The sequence below is a fragment of the Rhinoraja longicauda genome, chromosome 33 (genome assembly GCF_053455715.1).
Source record: "Rhinoraja longicauda isolate Sanriku21f chromosome 33, sRhiLon1.1, whole genome shotgun sequence".
NCBI lineage: Eukaryota > Metazoa > Chordata > Chondrichthyes > Rajiformes > Arhynchobatidae > Rhinoraja > Rhinoraja longicauda.
The window spans coordinates 14,115,553-14,137,571 of NC_135985.1; the positions used below are offsets into that span (position 1 = coordinate 14,115,553).

Consider the following 22,019-nt stretch of genomic DNA (forward strand, 5'->3'; position numbering starts at 1 on the left):
GCATCCAGTGAAATCAATAGGTTTTCAGCAAAACAGTCATCCAATCAGTGTTTGGTTTCTTCCCAAACATACCAGGCCACATTGTGAGGACTAAATGTGATACACTAATTTGGAACTAATTTGGTTTATTGCAGCTATCCTTACAGTGTGTGGCACAGTGACGCAGCGGTACAGTTGCTGCCTTACAGCGCCAGAGACCCGGGTTAGATCCTGATTACAGGTCTGGTCTGTACCTAGTTTATACGTTCTATCTGTGACCGCACGGTTTTCGGCTGGGTGCTCCTGTTTCCTCCCACCCTCCAAAGACATGCAGGTTTGAAGGTTAATTGGTTTCTGGAAACTGCAATAGTCCCCAGTGTGTAGGATAGTGCTAGTGTGCGGGGTGTTCGCTGGTCAGTGCAGTCTCGCTGGGCCAAAGGGCCTGTTTCCACACTGTATCTCTAAAGTTACGATTGAAATTCTTTCCAGCGAAATTATACATTTATTGTTTGTGATTATTAGAACTGTGTGCAGTTCTCAAGATGTAGTCTAACTGGTATTGTATAGATTTCTAGTATAACCTCCTGGTTCTGGTACACTGCCTTGATTGAGGATAGTATAGCATCCTGCATGGCTTTTTTAACCACCTAAATGAATTTGTTGCTATACATATGTAGGTTAATTGGCTGGGTAAATGTAAAAATTGTCCCTAGTGGGTGTAGGATAGTGTTAATGTACGGGGATCACTGGGCGGCACGGACTTGGAGGGCCGAAAAGGCCTGTTTCCGGCTGTATATATATGATATGATATGATAATGATCTGTGTATGCACTGACACCCAGGATTTGTTGCCTGGAATGCAGGTGCTAATGGAATCAGTGCCGAAGGAAGTCATTGCAACATTGTGAGGAAAAGACACAAAGTGTTGCAGTAACTCGGCAGATGAGGCAGCATTTCTGGCCCACTGAATTGCTCCAGCACTATGTCTTTTTTGGTAAACCAGCATCTGCAGTTCCTTGTTTCTACAGAGAGATTTATTACTGATAGTGCTGCTGTCAGTGCATGCCCTGTGTTAGGAACTGGGGCAAATCCTGCAATAAATTACCCGTTACTAGGAGCAGAGAGGATGTCTGGGAAAATAGGCAGGGACAAGGCAATGCATTCACTTTGCGGTAAGGTGTGGAGCTCGGTGTTGCATATTCATCAGCAAGGCTAGTGCCGGCTGTTGCTGGGACTTGGCAATGGCTGCTGCCTAGGTGGACTGAGTAGCTGGACCCTAAAGTCTCTCTTATTTCCCCAGCCCAAAGATTTCTTTATAGTACTACTGTTGAGTATGTTACCATAGTAAAGCCTCAGGGCTTGAGTGAGCTGTGTAGTCAAACAAAAATGGGGAAGATAGCAACTTCCATGACCTTCAACATACAGCTGCTGTCAGTCCACAACATTGCCCACACTCACTGTGAAGATCATCCCCTATTTCAACATTGGGCAGGCAATTCACTTTCCCCATCCAGTCCAATACCAGCCCTCATCGACAGCCAAGCCTCTGCAATGTTTTGCTGAATGATCAGTGTTTGTGCTACAGTCTGTGAAGGTTTGGACAGAAGGACCACATTCAGTGAACAACATCATAATGAACTAGAGCTCTGTGAAGCACCACTGAGCAAGGTACTGGTGTGTATCTGTCCTTCTGTTCCTTTACATCACTCAATAGCACCCCATTTATGTTATATTACCTTGCTTTATCTTACACGTCTCTGAAATCAAGATGTTTTCTGTCAAATCGATCAAACCATATAGTTTTATTTCTCACCAATGTTTGTAACATTTGTAAATTTCCTTATCAGCCCCCTAACGTTTAGATCCCCGTCGACAATAATATGTACCACCAAAAGCAACAGACCTAACACTGGCCCTGCGGAATTCCACTGATAAGAGCCTTTTAGTCACAAAAAGACTCGCGAACTATTATTTCCTGTCACGAAATCAACTTTACATTAAATTGGACATTCTTTATTTGATCGCACGTTCTTTTGGACATAGTACCGGTCTGCAATGTCATTTTGTTACCGTAGCTTCGGTAAACCCACCTGGAAAACATCTCATCGACCCCCCCCCCCCCCCCCCTCAAAAAAAAGTATTAAAAAATCTGTGGCCACTTTCAGAACCCTGGGGCGCAGGGAATTTGTCCGCTTTTATGGTGTACTCGTGGTGGAGATTGTTCTCGCATCCTCCGGGAAATCCTATTATTGAACCGATTGAGAGCGGGCACCGCTGCCCATTTTTGCCCGACCTAGATATTTGGGGAAGGGCTTCCGTCTGTCAACCCCCGGGCCGGGTTCGCACTGACCCAGTTCTGGCTGCGACTACCCTGTGCTCCTTTCCCTTCCCGGCCGGGCCCGACAGATAGGGGGCGGGTCGAGACTCGGCCCTGGCCCACGGACGGAGAATCCAGCGAACGCCCGGGCCTCCAGGCCCGGACAGGCAGCAACCCGGGACAGGCCACATCCCGACGGTACTCGCCGTAGCCTTGCTCTCTCTCCGCACTCGGGGCAACAGGAAGCGTGCGGCGGCCGGGGGCCCGGCGCCTTTCCGGGGGAAGTCGATTATTGTTTAAGGCGCAGAGAAAGGGATCAACTTCCACATCCGGTCGGCCATCGCCTCAGCGTGACCTGGAAAAGCTTCAGGCCGCCCGCGCGGGGAGCGGGAACCTGCATCTACCTCTCGCTGCGACTCTCACCTACCTCGACCGCCGTCTCTGGCTCCGGGTCGGTGTGAGGTTCGGGCTGCGACCGGGAGCTGAGGACAGGCGCCGCGTACCGCAGGCCCCGCGCTGGTACACAGCGCAAGGCGGACCGCGGAGGGCGAAGGTGGGCGCACGTGACCCGGGCCACGCGCTGAGGCCGCAGCCGCCTCCATCTTGGTGCAGGAATCATAGAAACAAAATAGGTGCAGGAGTAGGCCATTCGTCCCTTCGAGCTAGCACCGCCATTCAATATGATCATGCCTAATTATCCAAAACCAGTACCCCGTTCTAGCTTTTTCCTCATATTCCTCGATTCCCTTAGCCCCAAAAGCTAAATCTAACTCTTGAAAACCTCTAGGAATTCCACAGATTCACAACTCTGGGTGAAAAAGTTTTTCCGCATCTCAGTCCTAAATGGTCTACCCCTTATTCTTAAACTGTGACCACTGATTCTGGACTTCCCCAACATCGGGAACATTTTCCCTGCATCTACCCTGTCTAATTCTTTTAAGAATTTTGTATGTTTCTATAAGATCTCCTCTCATCCTTCTAAATTCCAGCGAATACAAGCCCAGTCGACCCATTCTTTCATCATACGTCTGTCCCGCCGTCCCGGGAATTAACCTGGTAAACCTACGCTGCACTCCCTCAATAGCAATAATGTCCTTCCTAAAATTAGGAGACCAAAATGGCACACAACACGCCAGGTGCGGTCTCACCAGGACCCTGTACAACTGCAGTACGATCTCCTTGCTTCTAAACTCAAATCTTCTCGGAATGAAGGCCAATATGCCATTAGCTTTCTTCACTGCCTGCTGTACCTGCATGCTTACTTTCAGTGACTGATGTACAAGCACACCCAGGTCTCGTTGCACGTCCCCTTCTAATCTGACACCATTAAGATAATAATCTGCTTTCCTGTTCTTGCCACCAAAGTAGATAACCTCATTTATCACAATCATAATCATACTTTATTAGCCAAGTATGTTTTGCAACATATGAGGAATTTGATTTGCCACATTATGCTGCACAACATGTTTGTAAACACAGTTCTCAATAGATAATATAATAAACCAAAAAGTTCATTAAAAAAAGAGTGCAAAAACAAAATAAGTCCCGAAGCGTGGATAGCACTCCAGGGTTTAGTTAGTGTTTGTAGTGTTGAATAGCCTGATGTCTGGTAAGTGGGAAACTTTAAAAAGTGAGATAGCATGAATTCAAGGACAATATGTTCCAATGAGAGTGAATGGTGATGGCGGCAGAAGTAGTAAACCTTGGATAACGAGAAATTAAGAAAATGACACAAAGTCCAGGAGGACCTCAGCAGCTCAGGAGAACATTGTCTTTATCATCCCTGGAGAACATTGACACATAATGTTTTGGTTTGAGACCCTTCTTGTGTCATCCAGCATATGCAGTTCTTCATGTCTTTCTGAGAAATTGAGAATCTGATCAAGAAAAATGGAGACATATGTCAGCCGGGATCAAGTGAATTCCTTGGGAGGTGCAGGGGATAAGGTGCCCTTAACCAAAAGGTCAGAGGGAGGCTAATATGCCTCAGTTCAAGAGACTACAAGGAAATCCCTGGAACTTCAGACCAGTATCATCAGTGATGTGTAATTTATTGGAAGAGATTTTGAGATAATGGATCTACATGCATTTGGAAAGGCAAGAACTGATTAGGAATAGTCACGATGGCTTTGTGCGTGGGAAATTATGTCTCATTAAAAAATGTTACGAAGAGATGTCCAAGAAGATGTCCAGCTTGATAACATTGTCTACGTGAATTTTAGCAAGGCCTTTGACAAAGTACCTCATGGTAGGCTAGTCTGGAAGGTTAGAGCACAGGAGATCCAGAATGAGCTAAGTCAATCGGATCCAAAATTGGCTTGAGGGTGGTGGTAATGAGTTATTTTTCAAGCCAGAGACCTGTAATGTGTGACGTGTCACAGGAATTGTTGCTGGGTCCACTGTTGTTTGTTTTTTATATTAATAATTTGGATGTGAGTATAGGTGGCATGGTTAATAAGTTTTCGGATGACGTTGAAATTGGTGGTAAACTGGACAGAGTAGGATTACAATGAGATCTTAATCAACTGGGCCAAGGAATGGCAGGTGGAGTTCATATCTAATAAGTGTGAGATGTTGCATTTTGATGAAGGCAAACCAATGGTACATTAAATGGTAGGGTCCTGTGGAGTGTTATAGAACATAGAGACCATGAGCTGTGAGGATGATGCTATGAGGCTGCAGGGTGACTTGGATAGGTTGGGTGAATGGGCAGATGTTTGTGTTGTCATTTGTGAGCGGAGCACCAAGGCACATTCCTTGTATCTGCATACTTGGCCAATAAACTTATTCATTCATTCATAATGTGGATAAATGTGAGGTTATCCACTTTGGTGGCAAGAACAAGAAGGCAAGTTATTACCTCAAAGGTGTCAGATTAGGAAAAGGGGAAGTGCAACGAGACCTGGGTGTCCTTGTAGATCAGTCACTGAAAGTAAGCATGTAGGTACAGCAGGCAGTGAAGAAAGCAAATGGCACGTTGGCCTTAGTGGCGAGAGGATTTGAGTACACGAGCAAGGAGATCCTACTGCAGTTGTACAAGGCGCTGGTGAAACCGCACCTGGAGTATCGTGTGCAGTTTTGGTCTCCTAATTTGAGGAAGGACATCCTTGTAATTGAGGCAGTGCAGCGTAGGTTCACAAGATTGATTCCTGGGATGGCGGGACTGTCATATGAGGAAAGATTGAAAAGACTAGGCTTGTGTTCACTGGAGTTTAGGAGGGTGAGAGGGTATCTTATAGGGATATATAAAATTGTAAAAGGACTGAACAAGCTAGATGCAGGAAAAATGCTCCCAATGTTGGGCGAGTCCAGATCCAGGGGCCACAGTCTTAGAATAAAGGGGAGGCCATTCTCTGGATTCTCTGGAATTTAGAAGGATGAGAGGGGATCTTAGAAACATATAATATTCATAAGGGATTGGACAGGCTCAATGCCTTTCCAAATATTCATTTGCCTGGATGAGAACAGCTCTATCAATGCTCAAAAAACTCAACACCATCATCATGGACAAAGCTGTCCAATTGATCGCCACTTCATTCAATACCTTAAATAACCATTCCCTCCTATCATTGGTGACTGTTGCTGCAGTGTGTACCGTCTGTAAAATACACTGCAGCTTAGCATCTAGGCTGCCCTGACAACATCTTCCAAACCTACACCCTCTCACTGAGCAATGCACCATTTGCATTTATTACCAACCCTAACAAGGAATCTAAATCCTGAAACTTCTTTCGTAATAGACCATGAGCAGCTTCACAAGAAGGGCTGCAGTAGTTAAAGCGCTCAGCAACACTTTCTCAAACAATTTGGAACCGGTAATAAATGATAATCATAATCATGTTTTATTAGCCAAGTATGTTTTACAACATACAAGGAATTTGATTTACCATACAGTCATACCAATAATACTGATCATGTAATGAAAAATGAATATTTTTTTATTGTACCTTCCATCCTCCATAACCTGTGCTCATGTAAAAACTGAAATGTATGTTGTGATATGTACATCTGTCATGCTGATCATCTATTAATTGGCTCCAGTCCTGCAATGTTTCAAATTCTTTGTGCTTCTTTAGTTTGACCTCTTGGTATCCCTGATTGTAAAAATATAACATTAAATGCAATGTCTTCAGCTACCAAGGCTCCAAACTCCAGAATTCTTCCATACATCTCTTTTTCTAATTTTAAAGCTGTCCTTAAAATCTATTTGGCCAAGTATTTGGTCGTTAGTTCTAATAATCTTTTACTGCAGTCTGGTTTGATAATGCTCCAGTCTTCTTGGGCATTACCTGAGGATTGAGAATGATTTGCTTCCATTATAGTTTTGTGCATTTTTTGTTGATAATGAGGCTAATATAAAAACTGCAGGCTATTTTGCGATTGGGCAAAGGTGCTTGATGATGCAGTTGGGTAGTTTGGAACCTGGTGTACAACTTATTTACAATGGGTTTGTGAATCCCGTTGCTTCACAGGCTAAAAGTTCTTAATACTACCTAGTAACATTAATCCTACCCATGTTAGGAATATAGCCACGTTATTCATTTGCATCTGCCTATCCACCTATTTGTCTGTCACCTGCCCATGAATCATTTCCTTTTCTATCCTCTACCATGGTAGAGTCTGTGAGTCCCATATTGACCTCATCATTCACCTCACGATCCAAAGAATCGACGTGAAACAAGTCATCCTCAACCTCAATGATCTACATCTAAGCGAGAGAAGACTCCTCACAGTGACACTCGAGTGCAGTTCTGAGAAATGAAGTGGCCGCTGTTGTCTTTCTGAATATTTTAAGGAAAATTAGGCTAAAGTTTTGGGTACATTCATCCCTGAAACTTGTTTTGGTGCTGTTAATTATCTGAATGTTCTCTAATCCCATGCGGGAGCCTGCTGCGCACAAGTGGCGGTGACACCAGCGATTTGGATCCAGTAGATGAGTGATATTTGCAGCCTCCCGCCACAGACGGCAGTGGAGAGTTCCTCCTGCTTGGAGGCCGCACCTGCCTTGGTTCTGGTCGCTGCGACAACTCAGCTGATTCACCGGATCTTACATGCTGTTGTACATGCGCACTGGTACAATTTTGTGGTCGCAGAGCGGAAACGCTGGAGAGCGGCGGACAGATTCTTCACTGCGTTGCGAATGGTACCAGAGCGTTTATTGGAAGTTACAGAATAACCGGGTCTAACTCTCGATGCAAGGATTCGCGGACTAAGCTTGGGCTTTGAATCTGAGGTTTGCCTGGATTCCGAGCCGGGGCCTGGAGTCCGGAACCTTTCCATCCCCCTTCCTTAACCCCCGCGGAATAGGCCCCTAGACTACTTCCTCGAGTCCGAACCTGGACCATTGCCATCCCTGAATACAGGTCCTGGACTCTTCTGAAAATTCAGAATGGAGATCTGGCTCATGGCTTAGGTACACCAGCCGACTGCTATGGCAGCAGAAGTACGAAGTCTCGGCATAAACCAAAATCTTGTTATTAGGATCAATGTTTCTAATGTCTGGCCAAGCTTGGGTGGCTGGGTGTCTGATGTTGGCCAAGCTTGTGGAAAAAGTATTGAGTTTGTTTCCTTGCAGAGATGAGAGATTCAAAAGACCTATTTAGTTGTCTATTAAATGAGTCTGAATCGGAGTCATATGGCACATAAACAGGTCCTTTGGCCCCAACTTGTCCACGCCGACCAAGATGCTTATCAAAGTTATTTCTCTTTGCCTGCGTTTGTTCCATATCCCTTTAAATCGGTTCTATCTTTGTAGCTATTAAATCCTTCAGGGCAGCATGTTGTCCTGGTTCATTGTTATTTTCTTTTCCCCTACCCTACACGTTGATTAAACATGTTTCCAGGATCCATAACAGGCTTGTGATATTACAATAATTTTGTCCTTCACAAGCCATCAGTTTACCTACAGCACAAGGCATCTGGTGGAAAAAAAATAATTGCAAGATTTTAGTTTGATTTAGACATACAGCGTGGAAGCACGAATTTTTGGCCCACCAAGTCCACATTAAGCAATGATCACCCATACACTAGTTCTATGTTATTCCTAGTTTCTTGGGCCAATTTTTACAGAAGCTAAACCTACATGTCTTTGGAATGTGGGAGTAAACGGGAGCCACGAGAGAAAGCCCATATGGTCGACTGCTACAGACAGTAGCCGTAATCGGGATCAAACCCGAGTCTCTGTCCCTGTAAGGTAGCAACCCACGTTGTCGCCAGTTGTTAATTCTTACAGCTCCCTAATGGGAGATGTTTTACGGGTAAAAATGAAACTGGAACTATCTTTCAATCTCAATGGCATTGTGTGCGTTTGACCCTTTTTTTGGTTTAAGGACAAATGGCATTTGTTCTTTGTGTTGCCAATGAGACATTTAAATACTTTTCTTTAAAGATGACTGTTTATTGAATTGTTAAAGTCGTTAACTCTTGGGAGTTTACATTTAAAAAAAAATATTTCTGCAGCCAAATTATGTGCATATTCCAGCTGCGCCTGAAAGTAAATATAGAACGGACCACTTCTGTTCCAGACTGTTGAGGATCACAGTTTTTTCAAAATGCCTGCAGTTTCAAGTGATGTGAAGAAATTGTATCTGTCTACATGCTTGGCTGATCTCAATAAGAAAGCAGAAGTGAAACTGGAAAAGAAAAGCACCAAAAAGTAAGGAATGTGCAACAACATTGAAATGTGTTTATGTAAAGCCAAGATAAGTATGAGAAACCTTAGAGTAAACCTAACTGAAGTTTCAAAATGAAGTTTATTTATTATCGCAAATGAGATTGCTATAGATCGCAATGAGAGAAAATGTGAGCAGATTGGGATTACAACTGGCTATTTCAGAGTGATGGAGGTTTGCCTTAGTATTTGTGTCATAGATTGTATAATTGGATCTCAAATTTTATGTATTTTTACTTATTTTTCTTTAAAATCTGGGTTGTCCTGGAAAGGCCAGCATTTATTGGCTATCCCTGGTTTTTCTTTAAAATGATAGGGTTCCTAGCTAATTCAAGGATATATATGGTCAAACATATTCTGTTCTTTTGTGTTTTGGGTAAATTGTGGCAGAATGGCCACTTCCTGTGATTTTGTGTTATCTTCCCTGAAAGAATTAAGTGTATAATCTTGTGTTGTCAGATCCTGGTCTAACTTAATTCATGAGGAGTTTAGCTTTGCACATTGGTCATAGTTTGATGATTATGAAGTTATCACTCAATATCCAACAAAGCAAAATTAACAGCTATTATCATATCATATCATATATATACAGCCGGAAACAGGCCTTTTCGGCCCTCCAAGTCCGTGCCGCCCAGTGATCCCCGCACATTAACACTATCCTACACCCACTAGGGACAATTTTCACATTTACCCAGCCAATTAACCTACATATACCTGTACGTCTTCCAAGTTTTTATTTAAATGCCCCTTATTTGTGCTGAAGACATCAACATATATTGCTGTCAAACTTCATGGTGTGGATGAAACTTCAGAGTTTTCTTGTTTGTGGCTGTTTTTCAAGCATGGGCCAAGATTATTTGGTGGAGATTGGGAAATTACAGCCAAACATAACTTTTTCACTCTGCTGTTTCTATATTTACTTATACGAATCTTTGGTTTGAGCAGAACATTTTTTTTCCTTGTCTCTCCATCAGTCTAGAAGTGGAAAAACTATTTGCAAAATACCAAATATCTCATTGAATTTGCTGTTTTTGTTCATTTATTTTTTAGGATCTGTGTGGTGCTGGCAATGCCAACATTTATTGCACATTCCTACTTGCCTTTAAGAGACTGTGATTGTTCCTCGGGAGCCAGGGTGTCATTTTTGATGTAGGTGAAAACCAGAGCATATAGAGGAAATCCACATATCATCATCATATCATATATATACAGCCGGAAACAGGCCTTTTCGGCCCTCCAAGTCCGTGCCGCCCAGTGATCCCCGTACATTAACACTATCCTACACCCACTAGGGACAATTTTTACATTTACCCAGCCAATTAACCTACATACCTGTACGTCTTTGGAGTGTGGGAGGAAACCGAAGATCTCGGAGAAAACCCACGCAGGTCACGGGGAGAACGTACAAACTCCTTACAGTGCAGCACCCGTAGTCAGGATCGAACCTGAGTCTCCGGCGCTGCATTCGCTGTAAAGCAGCAACTCTACCGCTGCGCTACCGTGCCGCCCATGGTCACAGAGAGAATGTACAAGCAATGCATAGACAGCATCTGAGGTCACGATGGAAACTGGTTTTGTGTGGCTTTAAGGCATCTATTTCCCTGTCAAGGGTTGCTCAGTAACTCATTGTCATTTGGCAAGTTGTTAATTTTATTTATGATGCATAAATAAAATATTTCTTCTGAGTATGATGCAAAATACTCAATTCAAATAAGAATATCGTGTCAACACTAACTGGATGAGGGAGTATTTTTTCCACTGTTATTTATCTCCTGCACAATGCAAAGATAGCATATTTCTAAATCGTCATTCCCTTGTTTTCCAGCATTGTTGCAAGTGCCTGTAAAATTTTCAAGGCTGCAGAAGAAAGTAGGTTGGACAGAGATGAAGAAAGAGCCTATGTTCTTTACATGAAGTATCTAAGTGTATATGATCTAATTCGAAAAAGGAATGATTTTAAAAACCAGCAGGTACTTACTGTTCTATTTTGTAAAATACCATTCCACTTTTGCCATAAGTAATATTCATAGGAATTATATTAAAAAGGAACTGCAGATGCTGGTTTATGCTAAAGGTAGACACAAAATGCTGAAGTAACTCAGTGGAACAGGCAGTATTTGGAGAAAATAGCTAAGTGAAGTTTCGGATCGGGACCCTTCATCTGAAGAAGGGTTCATTTATCTATTTTCTCTAGAGATGCTGTCTGACCTACTGAGTTACTTACGCATTTTATGTATATTGATAGGATAATTCCAAATGTTTTATTGAAACGTGGCAGATAATATATGTACAGAAGCACCAATATAAAAATAATTCATTGCTTTGGACATGAATAATAGTTGGAACACCAGAAGAATTTCCTCAGTTGTCATCAAAATAGAGACGCCATTTTTGTTTTGGGTTAAATAACCTTTGTCAATACAGCACAAGCCGGGGTTAACAAGTCCCAAGTTTTTGTTCTTTTGCTTTATAAACTTTCATTCTCAATAATTTTAGAGGTTACTTAGAATTAACTCTCTAAATGTTATGAGCTGCAGTAAAAAAATTCAATAATTGCCTTTATTCCTGGTAACATTTCCGTTTCAGCACTTGCTAGAATGATGGTGTGTACAAAGGAAAGAGTTGGTCTGCTCATTTCAAAACAATCACTAGAAGGCAAGAAATAATGCAGGAGTAAGCCACTGGACCCCTCAAGCCTGCTCTGTAATTCAACAAAATATTGACAGTTTCTACATCACCATTTACCATGTGTATCCCATTATCCCTTGATTCCTCAAATATGCAAAGATCAATTAATTTGGGTTTTGAATGCAGTCAATGACTGATCCTCAACAGCTCTCAGGCATTGAGATTTTCAAAATTTCCTGAGTGAAGAAATGTCTTCTTGTTTCAGTCCTGAGTCCGTATTCTGAAACTGGTCTGTAATTCTAGTTTTCTCAGCCAGGAGATGCATCCTGCCTATATCTAGCCTGTTAAGGCCTCAGAATTGTACGTGTTCCAATCTGATCATATCATCATAATTCTAAGTTGTAAAGAGCGGCATCCTAGCCTAGTCATTCGCCCCTTTGATAGCACAATGGTATTTGATATTTGCATCCTGGGAAAACGACTCCGATCATCTACCCTGTCTATGTCTCTCATTATTTTGTATACTTCTGTCAGGTCGCAATCAGCTTCCAATGCTCCAGAGAAAACATCTGTTTGTCCAACCTTTTCTTACAACTAATACCCTTTAATCCAGGCAACGCTCTCTCCATCAACATGGTCTTTCAACTTTATAAGCAGCAGCCTGACTGAGAAGGCAAGCATGTGGTATACCTTTTTACCACATTATCTACAGGTATCGCCACTTTCAGTAATATCGATTTGTACATCAGTGCTCCTCGGGGCCCTGCCATTTACATTTGACCTCTCAAAGTGCAACGCTTCACACTTGTCCAGATTAAATTTACTCTGCCTTTTCTGTGCCCACATTTCTAACTGTTCTATATCCTGCTAAATTCTTTGATAATATTCCTCATTATACACAACTCTACCAATTTTTGTGCCATCTGCAAACTTGTTAATCGGCTCAAGTATTTTTTTGTCCAGTGATGTTGGGAGTTGTTTCAAAACAATGCGATAAAGTATTTCCAAGCTGGGATTTTACAGCAAGATCTTTGTCTCATTCCTGAAAAAAAATAGTTTCAAAGGTTAGAAATCAAATGGCTTGTTGCTTATACCCTCAATTGGTTTGTGTTGCTCGTTAGAGAAGGCAGTGCTTGGAGCTTGAAAAATTAGTTATGCTACAACATGTGTTTCTATAACACAAAGTGGGTGTCATGCGAGTGGTAAATTAGGGAATCATATTTGCGTTACAAGGGCTGAATTGGCTATAACGCATTTCCCGCATTTTCAGTTGGATGTTAGAGAGCTACTGAAAAGTCACTTTGGAAATTGGCAACCAGAAGAAAAGGTGAGGGGAAAACTGTTTCCATGCAACCTTCCCATCGTAATCAGACACCATTGTCTCTTAACACCACTGCTACTTTAAGCATGGGTGCCCATTGAAATTAACAGGCTGTGGCTTCTATTGACATTTGTGTAATGATTCTCTGTTAGGCAGTGTAACATACAGTATTTTTAGCTTGCAGTTACAAAAATAAACTGCTAGTGAAAAGATCTGCAATTTAAAACATCTTGCTGGGAAAATGACTTTGTTATTAAGAGTCTGAAACTCTGTTCCCTAATCACCTTTCCCCCATTGACACAATCGTTTTTATATTGTGGTTTTCTATGACACAAGGTTTCTGAGGAATACAATTACTGCATTATAGCAGAACTACTAGTACCTGTTTTCAGTGTAAGTTCATGACAATCTGCGATAAATATTTAAAATGCTAAAGTTGCAGAGTAGGTTTAATCCGATCTGTCTGAGATTAATGTTTTAGTTGGCAAATTAGGATAGACCCAGTTGACCAACATAGATGGAAGGGCTGAAAGAACAACAAACCATTCAAGAGTACTATTGCATTAATTACTTTGCAACTGTTTTTAATATCCATCAAAGGCCATTGCTACTCTGTCTTTACAGGCCTGATCAAAGGTCACATTGAAAGTATTGATCTGCCTTTCATCTGCAGATACTGATTTGCAGTTTTTATTGTCTTTGTTTTAATCAGTTCCTTTATAGACAATAGACAATAGGTGCAGGAGTAGGCCATTTGGCCCTTCGAGCCAGCACCACCATTCAATGTGATCATGGCTGATCATTCTCAATCAGTACCCCGTCCCTGCCTTCTCCCCATACCCCCTGACTCCGCTATCCTTAAGAGCTCTATCTAGCTCTTATGCGGCCATTATTGTTCAGGATTGTAAAGTTGTTTAGTTATAGGAACTGCAGAATTAGTATAACATTTCTTTTCATTTCAGGACTACTATGTTTCTTTACTTGGCCCGACTAGCTTCCGAAAAGCCATAGAAGAAGCAGAAAGACTTTCTGAAAGCCTAAAATTAAGGTCTGTTGTGACTCTGATTCGCTTTGTAATTCAACTAATCAGCCTGTAAGAAAGAACTGGGATATGCACAAACAGCTGTTTGGGCACATCAAGCTTTACACAGCAGCTATTAACCGCAGAGTTTATATATTTCAGACTTGAATTTCTTTTAACCATTGTCACAATTCAGTGTTAATTTCAGTTTCAATTTCTTTTTCTCTATTTCCAGGTTCTTTTGAACTTTTGAAATTCTTCTATATTACACTGTCAGGTTATATCCTCTGCCATATTGCTATGAGCTGCAATGCAAAAATCTTTTGTGAAATTATATCCCATAATTGGAGTGACTATATTTCCCAGCATTAATTCGGTTGAGTTACACTACATTTACTATTACATTTGGCACTTGCCTGCAAACATGTTTTTTCTGTGCAACTGTATTAGGCATAAATTGGAGGGCAGTTTGGCTGAAATTTGGGCCCTGGAGCTCTCGAGCAGTCCTTATGTTGTTCAGCTATCTACTAGGCTTTGCATTGGATCATAGCTGATTTGCTGCGTCATATACTCCCTGTACAGAAAAATGGCCATGAATGTACTGCTAATTGAGCTAATTGGTTGACTTTGAAGTGATTCTAGAATTTAATTTTAATCTGTTAGATATGAGGAAGCTGAAGTACGCAAAAAGCTTGAAGAAAATGATAGACTGCAAGAAGAGAAATGCAAAGAGCAAGAAGAAACAAAAAGCAAGGGACAAGACTACAGTTTGGCAGCAGCAACCAGAGGTTCTTCAGGCCAGATTGAGAAAGGAAACCTAAAGGTTTGTAATAACTTGAATAGGAATTATCATGTTACAATGTTTTTAAGAATAGAACAATAAGATAGTAGTAGACCAAATAGCACCTTGAACCTGTTCTGCCATTCAATAAAATAGTGACTACTCTAATCACTATGCAACACTACAGATAGTATACAAGTTACTTAAGGGTTCAGTTCATGAAAACTGTCTGTAAAGATTGTCTTTCCATAAATCAGAAATGAACAATTTCAACAATTAACATGAACCTTTATTTATTAACCATATAATAACCATATAACTACAGCACGGAAACAGGCCCGTTCGGCCCTACCAGTCCACGCCGACCACTCTCTCTGACCTAGTCTCATCTACCTGATCTCAGACCATAACCCTCCAATCCCCTCCCATCCATATACCTATCCAATTTACTCTTAAATAATAAAATCGAGCCTGCCTCCACCACTTCCACCGGAAGCCCATTCATACAGCCACCACCCTCTGAGTAAAGAAGTTACCCCTCATGTTACCCCTAAACTTTTGTCCCTCAATTCTGAAACTATGTCCCCTTGTTGGAATCTTCCCCACTCTCAAAGGGAAAAGCCTACCCACGTCAACTCTATCCGTCCCTCTCAAAATTTTTAAAACCTCTATCAAGTCCCCCCTCAACCTTCTACGCTCCAAAGAATAAAGACCCAACCTGCTCAACCTCTCTCTGTAGCTTAAGTGCTGAAACCCAGGCAAGATTCTAGTAAATCTCCTCTGTACCCTCTCCATTTTGTCGACATCCTTCCTATAATTTGGCGACCAGAACTGCACACCATACTCCAGATTCGGCCTCACCAATGCCCTGTACAATTTTAACATTACATCCCAACTTCTATACTCGATGCTCTGATTTATAAAGACAAGCATACCAAACGCCTTCTTCCCTGAGTAGATACAATGGTACAGAATCAAAATGTCTCTCATATAATAATTTGGTTGACCTTAAAATCTCAATGAACATTATATTATTTGTTAAAGTATTTTACAAATGTCATTTGTAGATATTTACTTGTCAGTTTCCAAAGTAATCTCTTAAGTGACCTGCTATGAACAATCGGCAGCGTGCATTCTTCAATGCAAGAGTGTCTGTTTGATTACTGCAGAGGTTTTATGTAAACATTTTTTTAATGGCTGGTTCCCTATTGAATTAACTAGCTGATACCCCTATTCCATTAATCCTGAAGACGTTTGTACTTCTGTAACTAACTTTCCTATCTTAAAAATTATTAAAAAAATTACGGGGAAATTTGCGTAAAGTCAGATTTCTGTAAAACAGGTCTTCTGTAATCCAGTAAGCCCCTGGACTTTCTAGCTCCCATTATACACTCTTTGACTCCTTCTTAGTTTAAAAATCTGTCATTCCCCAGCTTAAATGTTCCACGACCTCTCCTCAACAGCCCACTGGAGTAGAGAATTCCAAAGCATCAAGATCTCTGAGATAAGAAATTCTTCCTTGTTTCAGTCTTAAATTTGGATCCCCTTATTGTGAAATATGCCTTCTTGAGGAAACATCTTCTCAGCATCCACTGTGGCAATCCCCCTCCTGAATCTTATATCTTTCAATAAAATATTCTTCTAAACTTCAGCGAGCATTGGCCCAACCTGCTTCCCTTCAACCCGGCAAAGAAGTGGCAGATGGAATGCAGCACAGCAAAGTGTGCATTTCTAAATGGCGAGAAGATTCAAAAATCAGAGGTGCTGGTGCAGGATTTCAAAAAGGATAATTTGTGGGTTAAATCGGTAGTAAGGAAGCCAAATGCAATGTTAGCATCTATTTGGAAAGGCCTAGAATATAAAAGCAGGGATGTAATGCTGAGGCTTTATAGGGCACTGGTCAGGTTGCATTAGGAGCCGTTTGTGAGCAGTTGTGTTAACGTATGGTGAGTGTTTGACAACTCTGGATCTGTACTCACTGGATGAGAGTGGATCCCATTGAAATTTACTGAATAATGAAAGGTCTAAATAGAGTGGATGTGGAGAAGATACTTCCACTAGTAGACTAGGACCAGAGGGCACAACTCAGAATAAAAGGACATACTTTAAGAAAGGAAATTAGGAAGAATTTCTTTAGCTAGAGTGTGGTGAATCTGTGGAATTAGTTGCCGAAAACAGCTGTGGTGGCCATCTTTGGGTATTTTTAAAGCATAGATTGGTAGATTCTTCATTAGTAAGGGTGTCAAAGGTTATGGGGAGAAGATAGGAGAATGGTGTTGAGAGGGAAAGATAGATAGGCATAATTGAATGTTGGAGCAGAATTGATGGGTTGAATGGACTAATTCTGCTCCTATGTCATGAACTAATGAAATGATCTGGGTGAATTTGAGGGCAAGATGGAAGTTAGTTGTGAAGTTGATGAAATTGACGAGTTCTGAGCGAATGCTGAGGGGCACTGATGCAGTCATTGATGTAATGGGAAAGAATTGCGGATTAACGTCAGTGTAGGTTTTGAACTAGGACTGTTCCACATAGTCATTCAAAAGGCAGGCATAGATAGGGCCCATGTGAGTGCCCATGACAACATCTTGATTTGTAGAAAATGGGAGGAATTGAAAGATAAATTGTTGAGGGTAAGAATAATTCTGCCAGGTGGATGAGTGTGTTAGTAAAGGGGAACTGGTTAGATTGATTGTCCAGAAACATCCCCAATCAGGAAGCTCCTAAAGACCTTCCTGATTGGGGATGGAGGTGTACAAGGACTAGACATCCATGATGAAGATGAAATGGTGGGGCCAGGAATTGTAAGTTATCAAATGGTGAAGACAATGTTAGTTGTCCTGGATGTAGGTGAAAAAGAATTGAACATGTGGGATTAATATAGAGTCAAGGTATGAGGTGCTAGCTTCTGTGAGGCCAGAGCAAGCAGAAACAATGAGCAAACCAATATAGTCCTGATTAAAGATTTTGGGTGAGATGGGAGTGGGCAGTGCAGGGTTGGGGCCATACCAGGTTGCCTTTGTATTCCTTATATAACCTATTTAACTCTCTTTGCAGGCAGATGATGCTAATTTCAGTAATTGCCAATGCAAGAAAATTTAACTAAGCTACACAGTCTCTAATGTGAATTTTCCGTATTTCCGCAGAATTCAGCGTTTTAGAAATCCATTTTCCATGCTTTTTGCATGAGTTCCGTGTTTTTCACTTTGCCAAATAAACAGAGAAATCGGATCGAAAAAAAGAAAGGAAAAAAAACTATGTATAGACTTGTAATGAACACTAGGGTTCCGCTAGAGGTCGCTAGGGGTTCTGCGAGAAATCCCCTGCGCCCTGGAAATCTCCCTGAAAATGTGGCACCTAGGCTGGGCAAGGCAGCCAATCTCGACCTCATCGGGACTTCCATGGCCAATTTGTTAATTCGGTTGCTAGAGGTTCCGTGAAAAATACCCCGCGCCCTGGAAGTCTCCCCGAAAATGTGGCACCTAGGCTGGGCATGGCAGCCAATCTCGACCTCATCGGGGCTTCCATTGCCGATTGGTGGGTTGAATTTGCAACCTGCGGCTGGGGCTCTGGAACTCCAGCCCAGCTGGAGCCAGCAAATTTATCCCCATAGCCGACTTCCTTGGCCTGCTGGATAAGCCAGCAAAGTTCTGGAACCAAGAGAGCCAGAAAAACAGTGGTGGGAGTGTAATGAGTAAATATTAAATTTAAGTGCAAGATTATATAACTAAATTCATTAAGACAGGGCTAAAATATAAAACACAGCAGAAAAGCCAATTACCACCTTTTTGGGCTGATTATCAATTAATGTGTGAATTTACTTCAAAAGATTATTAGTATACAGTGACATATTCACATTATTTTGTAATGTCTGTTTTTACTTTGAAATTAACTAAAAGAGGCTTGAAACTGGTAATTTATTCAATTTTCCCAATTTTTTGACCCTCGTTATATACCTCGCGCAAGCGCTCGGCTCTTTTCCTCTTTTTTTTACCTCACTCACATGCCTGCTTAATCCAAGTTATAAAATAGATTGTATGTAGTTGAGGCCCCAACATTGATCCTACAGGTTAGTGTTTGCCAGTTGGAAAATGATTAATTTATTCCAATATGTTTTTTGTTAATGAGCCAAATGTCAACATATTGCCCCCAAACCTTGTGCATTGTATTCTCTTTAAAGTGGAGGTTAGTTTGTGAACATATTGCACAAATGGATTGGATTAATTGACGGTGTCTACATTTGTATTTTGGCATTGGGAAGGTTGGTATAATGCTTAAATTACTGGGCTAGTATTTTGGTAATCAGAGCTGATGATCAGGAGGCATGTTCAAATCACCAGACCAAATAGGGAATTTAAATTGGTTTTAAATAAATGAGTGATTGTAAAAATCCATTTGGTTCACTAATGTCCTTAAGGAAATGTTATTTCTATCTTGTCTAGCAAGTGTGGCTCCAGACCTGCTGATCCTAACTGAAATGGGCTTGCTATTGGGGCAGTTTAGGATTGGCAATAAACGTACTCCTGGCCAGTGAAGTCTCCAAAGCTTGAAATAATTAAGAAAATTGTGCAGATATTTGTCTATAATAGATTAGGAAATGATCCAACTGTTGCTACAGAAGCCTATCTGATTTTAGTGAATTGCAGAATATTTTAATGCTAATGGGGGGGGGGGGGGTGGGGTGGGGTGGGGTGGATGGCCGCAGTCAGATATTCTAAATATTTGTAATGTTTACCAACAGTTTGTAAAGCTACTTTTCATTTGTTTTAGGGCGACAGTGCGCTGAGTGACATCAAAAAATCAAGTGCAGAACTCATTGGTGAGATATCTGTTATTACTGCTTAGAAATTAAACTTAGAAAAGATTTCATGGCATGAAGCAGGCTGCTCAACCCAGTGTGCTTAAGACAATTTAATGTTCATCATTGGTCCCTCTTTATTCTTTATCTCATTCCACCAACATTCCTCCTAATCCTGAACAAGTTCCTAATCCAAAATCCTAATCACCTAATATCCTAATCACCTAATATCCTAATCCTAAACATCATCCCCTTCTCATGTAGAGCTCCCTGCACAAGTCAGTGGACAGCACACAAAAGTGGAATCCATGACACCACATGTTAAATGCTGAACTGTGATTTGTTTTGGTACCTCCACACATAGCAGCTGAGATCAGTTAATGCATTTGATGGGATGTTGGTCCAAACAACAAAAACCTACAGATGTTGGATATCTGAACTATAAGTAGAAAATGCTAATTACTCGACAAGTTAGGCAGCATTGGTGGAGAAAGAAAAAGAGTTAATGTTTCATTTCAGTGACCTCGCATTCTCAGTCTAGTCTGAATAGTTCATGATGAACAGATGCCGAAATTGCTGAATTTTAAAATTTGAGCATGTCTGTTTTAGAAAGGACGAAGTGTTAAAAATATTAGACAGCATCAAGGGCAATAATCTCCATGGTCTGACATGATCTATCTTACGGTGCGAAGGAAAACAAGCCAGGAAGTTGGTGGGGCTCAAATGCAGATTTTTGCATTTTTGGTAACAATGGATGAGGGACTAGAAGATGGTAGGATGGCTGACATAGTCCCTTTGTTCATAAAGTGAAGAAGGGTCAAACTTAGAAACTACAGACTGGTGAGCCTTGCCTCAGTGGCTGGAAAGTTGTTGAAGATTCCGAGTTTTTAAAAAAATTGAGCATCTCTGTATCGGGAAAGAGGAAGTGTCACTTGAAAGGTAGGGACTAATTAAGAGGTCTGCATGGTTTTATGCAGAGGCAATCATGTCTCATAAATCTGAGTTTTTTGAGGTGACGAGGAAAATTGATGAATGATGTGGTTTACATGGACCTCAGTGAGTCGTTTGACAAAGTCCCGCACGGTAGGCTGGTCCAGAAAATTAAAGCACAAAGGGTCTGAGCAAACTGAATGCAATGTAGGCTTAGCGATAGGAAGCATAGGGTAATGATGGATGGGTGTTTCTCTGACTCTCAGTTTGTGATAATTGGAAAACTGCAGGGATTGGTGGTTAGTCCGAAACTCAGCGGGACAAGCAGCATCTCTGGAGAGAAGGAATGGGTGACGTTTCGGATTGAGACCCTTCTTCAGACTGTCACCCATTCCTTCTCTCCAGAGATGCTGCCTGTTCCATTAAGCTACTCTAGCATTTTGTGTCTATCTGATTTAAACCAGCATCTGCAGTTCTTTCCTACACATTGGTAGTTAGACCTTTTGTAATATATATAAATGACTTGGATGGAAATGTAGCAGGTCTGATTAGCAAGTTTGCAGATTATTTAAAAATTGTTGGAGTCATAGATCGCAAATGTTATCTAGAGATACAATGGGACATAAATCGACTGGAAAGTTTGGAGCAGTGGCAGATGGAATTCAATCGAGTCAAATGTGGGTAACACGTTGGGAAGAAGCTGCCAAATGGGTCGATGAAAGCACATTGAATTACAAGGTTTGAAAGGCATTTGGATAGGAAAGCAGTAAATATATGCTTAATGCAGACAAATTAGACTAGCGTAGTTAGGCATTTATGGTAATCATGGGCGAGTTGGGCCAAAAGGGCCTGATTCTGTGCTGTCCGTGTCTATGATTTTTCTGTATGTTCCATTGACACATTCAGTCACTGGTTCCAGGTCTATTTTTTTGTGGTACTGTGAATGTGTTCCTTTGTTGTTGTAGAAGCTATTTATTTTTTTATTTGCCATATGGAGAAAAATGGTCTATTTACTAGGTCCTGATATTGGTAGAAGGCCGGCCAAATTCAGCTTGCAATGATCCATGTGCAAAAAGTGATAGCAGTTGCAAATAATTTTGTAGAATGGCCCAAGGATGAGAGTATAAGAACATAGGACGTAGGCCACTTGACCTCTCAAGCCTGCCTCCCCATTCCATGTGCAAGTCAACATAGTCCTCAGTTTGCCAATTTTTCAAAAAATATATATACTTCCTCTTTAAATATCCCAGTTTTACACAACCATTCAGAAAATTTAGAAAATGTCACCATCTTCAAAAGTGATCTGGCCAGTTCTAATACAAAGAGAAATAAAAGCGACCCATCTGAAATATTCGATCTGATATTGAGTCTCATAGGCTGCAATTTGCCCAGGCACCTGATGAGGTGGTGTTGGGCTTCATTGAAACGGTACAAGATACTAAAATCAAAATTTAAAAATGTTCTCTAATTATTTTAATCTAACATTATCTCGCTATTCCATAATTTCATCAGAGTAATAGAGAAAAGGTTATCCAACCTAAGTGGTTTTTCTGCATTGTGGTCCAATTATCTAA

At 41.3% G+C, this 22,019-nt stretch overlaps 2 protein-coding genes across 6 annotated transcripts in view; one reads left to right on the plus strand and one right to left on the minus strand.

Moving 5' to 3' along the window:
• Positions 1 to 2,836, minus strand: part of gabpb1 (GA binding protein transcription factor subunit beta 1) — a 54,597-nt gene extending 51,761 nt beyond the window's left edge. For both annotated transcript variants that reach the window (XM_078427487.1, XM_078427486.1), the window contains exon 1: positions 2,724 to 2,836. The gene's annotated coding sequence lies outside the window, so the exon portion shown is untranslated. The remainder of the gene's footprint in view (positions 1 to 2,723) is intronic.
• Positions 2,639 to 22,019, plus strand: part of usp8 (ubiquitin specific peptidase 8) — a 44,699-nt gene continuing 25,318 nt past the window's right edge. Inside the window, exons 1-6 of one of the 4 annotated variants that reach the window (XM_078427481.1) lie at positions 2,639 to 2,849; positions 8,756 to 8,951; positions 10,792 to 10,936; positions 13,878 to 13,963; positions 14,600 to 14,759; positions 19,488 to 19,536. In XM_078427481.1, the coding sequence (XP_078283607.1) occupies positions 8,848 to 8,951; positions 10,792 to 10,936; positions 13,878 to 13,963; positions 14,600 to 14,759; positions 19,488 to 19,536 (544 nt within the window). In that variant the 5' untranslated portion in view covers positions 2,639 to 2,849; positions 8,756 to 8,847. Of the gene's footprint in view, positions 2,850 to 7,337; positions 7,440 to 8,755; positions 8,952 to 10,791; positions 10,937 to 13,877; positions 13,964 to 14,599; positions 14,760 to 19,487; positions 19,537 to 22,019 lie in introns of those variants that run through there. The other 3 variants (XM_078427480.1, XM_078427482.1, XM_078427479.1) reach the window with 3 other exon arrangements.